The sequence below is a fragment of the Notothenia coriiceps genome, unplaced genomic scaffold (genome assembly GCF_000735185.1).
Source record: "Notothenia coriiceps isolate Sejong01 unplaced genomic scaffold, NC01 NC01_scaffold00034207, whole genome shotgun sequence".
Classification (NCBI taxonomy): domain Eukaryota; kingdom Metazoa; phylum Chordata; class Actinopteri; order Perciformes; family Nototheniidae; genus Notothenia; species Notothenia coriiceps.
The window spans coordinates 1-5,283 of record NW_011366908.1 but is presented as its reverse complement, the minus strand read 5'-3'; the positions used below and the strand labels follow the sequence as shown (position 1 = coordinate 5,283).

Here is a 5,283-nt window from a genome sequence, read left to right as displayed (position 1 = left end):
CAACACGATTTCCCCATTTTTTTCGTGTCACACAGAACGATTTTAAAAGCAATGTAAATAATAACAAATTAGAAGGAAAAAATATAGATTTCAGTATTCTGACACAGAATGATTTTAGAAGCAATGTATTTCTATTGGTAGTATGTTTCGTGCCTGCACCAAATAATAACAATTTAGAAGGAAAAAAGATTTATAAAATACAGATTTCAGTATTCTGAGGCTCTGAGCCCCATTTATTTTCCTCGCGGACGGCAAAAAAAGTCAGACATTATACGATTTAAAATAAAAACAATAATCGTGGCTTGATATTGAGTAAGAAAATGTTTTTATGAACCACACAGCTTCCGGTCTTCCAAGACCAGACCGGACAAAAAAGACGTGTTGCAGACAACAAAACACACTACCAATAGAAATACATTGCTTTTAAATCGTTCTGTGTGACACGAAAAAAAGGGGAAAATCGTGTTGGTGAACACGAATCAATAGATTAAATGTTGTGACTATAACACAAAATGCCTTGAGACTGGGTTGTAATAGTTACATAAAGTAGGCCTACCTTTAACCGTAAGTAAAACTAACATTCTGTATTTGATATTTTTACATTTATTGTTAAAGGTGAACCAGGACAACCTGGACCACAAGGCCCTGGAGGACCAAAGGGATCTAAAGGAAGTGGAGGTGAGAAGAGGGATTTTCAAAAAAATTAATGAGATGACAAGATTGTAGGGAAATATATTGTATTATCCTCACCAGCTGAGTTATTCTGTATTCACCAACTACCATGACATTCTATCATGGCTGCCAGAAAAAAGTCCAAGAATATCTAGAGTTGTTCTTGAGGTAGATATTGAGATGTAATCAAGACTCTCCCTATACAGGTGAAGCAGGCTTAAATGGACTTCCTGGTGCTAGAGGACAACCTGGAATTCCTGGAGATGTTGGTCCCAGAGGTACTAGCACACATTTTTATGCACAATTCAACTGAGATCAGAAGGTAAATTGCTAATTTATGACGCACCTAGTTTTTTTATTGGGGTACAAATGACACCTGTTTATGAGAGTCAAGATAAACACTTAAACTAGCACACAGGCAGGCACGCATTCACAACCTTTTTTTTAATCACCACAAGCATAAAAAAGAAATGGCTGCAAAATGTCCTTGCCAACACTCCCGGGAACTAAGAACCTCATCAAACATCCAACTATTGACACAATGTATCTATAAAAGGAAGTTTCATCATGTGATGGAATATAACACTGTCTTTCAGGTGAACCAGGAGCACCTGGTAAAATCATTGCTTCAGGTAAGAACAGCGGCAAAGTAATACTTACTAATTAGACATTCGATTTAAACCTTAGGAAAACTCAAAGTCTTGTAAATTGTTACTGGTCTCTTGCATTTTGTTTCTAGCTGGCTCTAATGCTGTTGCAATCCCAGGACCACCAGGACCTTCCGGACCTCCAGGTCCTGCTGGAACCCATGGTCTGTCTGGTCCCATCGGCCCGGCTGGTCTCCCAGGACGACCCGGTAAATCCAAACTCTCTGCCGATGTTAAGAGTCAAACATTTTTTTCGATGGGTCAAAAGCTGACAGATGGATGGCAGATACATAAAACATGTTGACTTTTATTTTTTTGACGGTACATTGATATCATAATTTAGGAACTAAGGGAGATCAAGGAGATCAAGGAGATAAAGGACATAAGGGAGATAAGGGAGAGCAAGGGAAACCTGGCGAGCCTGGGACTGTCACACGTTCAGAAACCCCCGGAACCGACAGTGAGTATATACGTCTTTAATGTTTTACCTTTGCACTATTTAGTGGGATTATCAAAAATAACAGTGGGATTGGCAGTAATATGGGCACCTTCACCATCTATGTTTTCGTTTCTAACAGAACCTTCCTCAGGTGCTAGCCTGCCTGGCCCACCAGGTCCTCCAGGGCATGCTGGAGCAACTGGTCCTCCAGGTCCTTCTGGTAAGTGAAAGGCTATTTGTAAGATATGAGGGCCTTTCCCAATGATCAGGATTGGTGCTTAGTTGAAATTAATGATTATTCAAATAATGTAACTCTTGTTTAGGTGAGGGTAAACAGGGTCCTCCTGGACGCAGGGGTCCTGCAGGAGAGCCAGGTAAAAAGTGTCTTTCATTAGGCAGACAAACAAATAGATTACTAGATCTTCAGCATAAAGTACAATGTAAACAGTGTTAACATAAAACGTTTTTTTGTGCTTTCTTCCCAGGAGTTGGTCTTCCTGGATCTCCAGGAGATAAAGGAGAGCCGGGCAGTTTTGTTCCTACCTCAGGTTGGTGGAAGAAATCTAATTTCAGATGCTTTATACATCCTAAGACACATGGACATGTGTTATGTTTAGCCCCTACTTTACTAGCTTAGCCTGTTTGATGTGTTCTTTTGTTTGTCTTAGGAACCTTTTTTGCTGGACCACCAGGACCCCCGGGCCCACCAGGTATGTTGGGTAAATGAAATGCTTCTAAAAACAGAAGTCTCTTACAAACATGTTGATAGGACGGCATGTATAATGGATTCACACATATGAAAATGTACAAAACTAATTGGAGAATGAGGCAGGTCTGATATTCTGATTCACAGCAATGTTCTGTTATCGTATCGTTTCTGACTCTAGGTGACCGAGGACCAGAAGGGTTCCAAGGTAAGGAATTAAAAAAGATTGCATGCATAGTCTCTATAAAGTATAGACTTTTAAAACAAACATATCTTAATTTACTGGTGATTATTTCAGGAGAACCAGGTCAACCAGGACTTCCAGGGAGTCCAGGAAGTGCAGGGAAACCAGGTCATGGTATGTGAACAACTTTTGGACCATAGGCTTGTTGAAAAGAAGATGACCAAGAAAGGGTTTGCAAAATAGATGGCAAGCTATAATTCATGCAAAAATGTCCACCTACCATACATTTTCCAGCATTATCAGATACATTTTGTGGCTTTCAAAAACCAGGTGGTGTTCAAACGTTATGAAAATATTCCGTCGGTCAACATTCCTTGTCAAAGCTGTTTAACCTGATGTTAAACTAGTGTTTTGGTTTTCCAGGTCAGCCTGGACCTAAGGGACCTGAGGGTCCACCAGGCCCCGAGGGGCCAGAGGGGATCGATGGAAATAAAGGTACACTAAGCCAAATATTTTAACTATTTTATACATCATACCTCAAATATATTGATCTATAGCATTACCTTTACATTTTCATACATCATGCAGTCATTTGACCTGGAGTTGCAGTTTTTTTTTTTCAATTGCAATTTTTTTCTTGACATTTTATTGTGGATTGGTGTTGTCATCCCAGGACCACCTGGACCACCTGGACTATCTGGACTACCTGGTTCGCCTGGAAGAGATGGAAGTGGACCAACAGATGTGGGTCCGTACCTTGCAGAGTACCTTCAGAGTAAGTTGTCTTCTTGTAAAATAATTGCATTTACTTATCATCTTCATATTGGATGCTTAACTTTTTCACCCCAACTTATCTTGGATGAACTACATCTTAAAGTTCTTTGAAAGCTACTTTGAATAATTAAACCGTGTTAATATTAATATTTTTTTCTTCTTCTTTTTTAGTCTGACATTTTATTTGAGTGATCTTGTTGTCATTTCAGGTAGCTCATTCAGTCCAGGCGCCCCAGGGCCACCTGGACCACCAGGTGCTCCTGGAAGAGATGGAACTGTATCTGGATCACCTGATGTGGGCCAGTACATTGCAGAGTACATTCAGAGTGAGATATTTATTCATGTTACACTAAGATTGTAGGAAACAGAGTGCAACGTCCATTGATCTACATGTGAAACCTTGTGTTGACATGCAGGTGATGGGATCAGGCAGTACCTGGCAGGACCCCCTGGGCTTCCTGGGCCTCCTGGGCCTCCTGGTGGTCCAGGGTCTTCAGGTTATACAGGGGACGGGCTGGTCGATGATGTGGCAAACAGAGTGATAGCCTACGTCCAGAGTATGACCAATTTCATTCAAATGTGACCTCTATTGTCTGTTAACCCACGGTATTTCTAACAGTAGTGAAAACGTATGTAAAATGGTTCTCCTTTCTAGGCCAAGGTAGAGGATATGACAGTAGTCCTGGCCCTCCTGGTCCTCCAGGTCCTCCTGGCTCCATCTCTATCAATGATGTCATCGACGTGTTACAACGTAAGTCTCATTTGAGGGTGGTTTAAATCCCCAATTGTATTGCAGATGGCAGAAATTATTATTTAAATGGCATTCAAGAGGTTTATTACACTGCATATGTGAAGTGGACCTAGTCGGAGTGACTTGAGCTATTAGTTATAAGCCATAAACAGGGAGAACACTAGAGACTTATCAATAATAAGGTAGTCCTGATCTAATGCAGAAGCCTTTTATTGTATACTTTAATCTGGGACCAATATTGACAAATGAACACGCTCTACAAAATAATACGTAAGATGTCACCTATTAGGCAAAATGCATAATCCGCCCACAGCCCTATCGTCCCCTATCAGAAACGTTGCTATCAGAAACAATGCGCGACGTGTTTTCAGTAATATGGTCTGTTTTTACATAAGCAAGCATCGTTAACACTAAGAGAGAACGCTGTACTGGAGAGAATATGTGTAAAGAAGCAGGACATAAAAAGGTACTCACCTTGTGGAAAACCGGCAAGAGAAGAAGCATTTGAGCTCCATACTGTTTTAGAAATAATCCTTGATGTGGTTTGGAACATAATACGGCGTTTAATCACGGCAGCGTTTAGCTGAGTTTCAGCCAAGGATGTATAATAAGAACTGGATACAGCGTCGGGGTCTCGTTCTTTCCTATGAGAGCTGCTCATTGGCGCATAAGGACAAAATGGCCCAACTTTTGAGAGAGCGAAACATCACAGATTACCTGTCATGCCTGGCTGTCAGAGCAGAAGAACCCGTATGTGCGCTTACAAAGCATGCACCCCTTAAGCCCCGCCCCCTGAGCTCCCACTCTCGGCTCACTAGAATGAATGGAGAGAGAAAATAAATCTAGATTCGGCTTTTAGTGCATTTTACAACTTTAAAGGTCCCATGTCATGGCCATTTCTACTGATCATAATTCCATTGTTGAGGTATACTAAAATAGATTTATATTGTGCAATTTTCCAAACTCACATTGGTTTCTCATTCAGCATCTCTGTAAAGTATGTGTATTCAACGGTATTCACTCTCTGTCCTAAACGGCTTGTTGGAGCTCCTGGCCCCCCCCCTCAATGTGAGCCCAGTGTGCTCTGATTGGTCGGGACGTTGCGAGGCT

At 41.1% G+C, this 5,283-nt stretch overlaps 1 protein-coding gene across 1 annotated transcript; it reads left to right on the top strand.

The window, feature by feature from the left end:
- The first annotated feature begins 613 nt into the window (after positions 1 to 613).
- LOC104962041 (uncharacterized) lies at positions 614 to 3,842 on the top strand. The gene is made up of 15 exons (XM_010790431.1): positions 614 to 678; positions 879 to 950; positions 1,269 to 1,304; positions 1,412 to 1,528; positions 1,663 to 1,779; positions 1,898 to 1,978; positions 2,082 to 2,132; positions 2,244 to 2,306; positions 2,427 to 2,468; positions 2,646 to 2,672; positions 2,763 to 2,822; positions 3,072 to 3,143; positions 3,322 to 3,423; positions 3,632 to 3,717; positions 3,839 to 3,842. Exons 2-15 carry the CDS (start codon positions 894 to 896, stop codon positions 3,840 to 3,842), a joined length of 915 nt encoding a protein of 304 aa, XP_010788733.1. The 5' UTR covers positions 614 to 678; positions 879 to 893.
- The last annotated feature ends 1,441 nt before the right edge of the window (positions 3,843 to 5,283 follow it).

Bases quoted from the DNA above. Each gene is read 5' to 3' on its own strand.
- LOC104962041 (XM_010790431.1), top strand. From the start codon at position 894: ATGGACTTCCTGGTGCTAGAGGACAACCTGGAATTCCTGGAGATGTTG. The intron at 1,529-1,662 runs GTAAATCCAAAC...ATCATAATTTAG, and splicing joins TGGTCTCCCAGGACGACCCG to GAACTAAGGGAGATCAAGGA. The intron at 1,979-2,081 runs GTAAGTGAAAGG...ACTCTTGTTTAG, and splicing joins TGGTCCTCCAGGTCCTTCTG to GTGAGGGTAAACAGGGTCCT.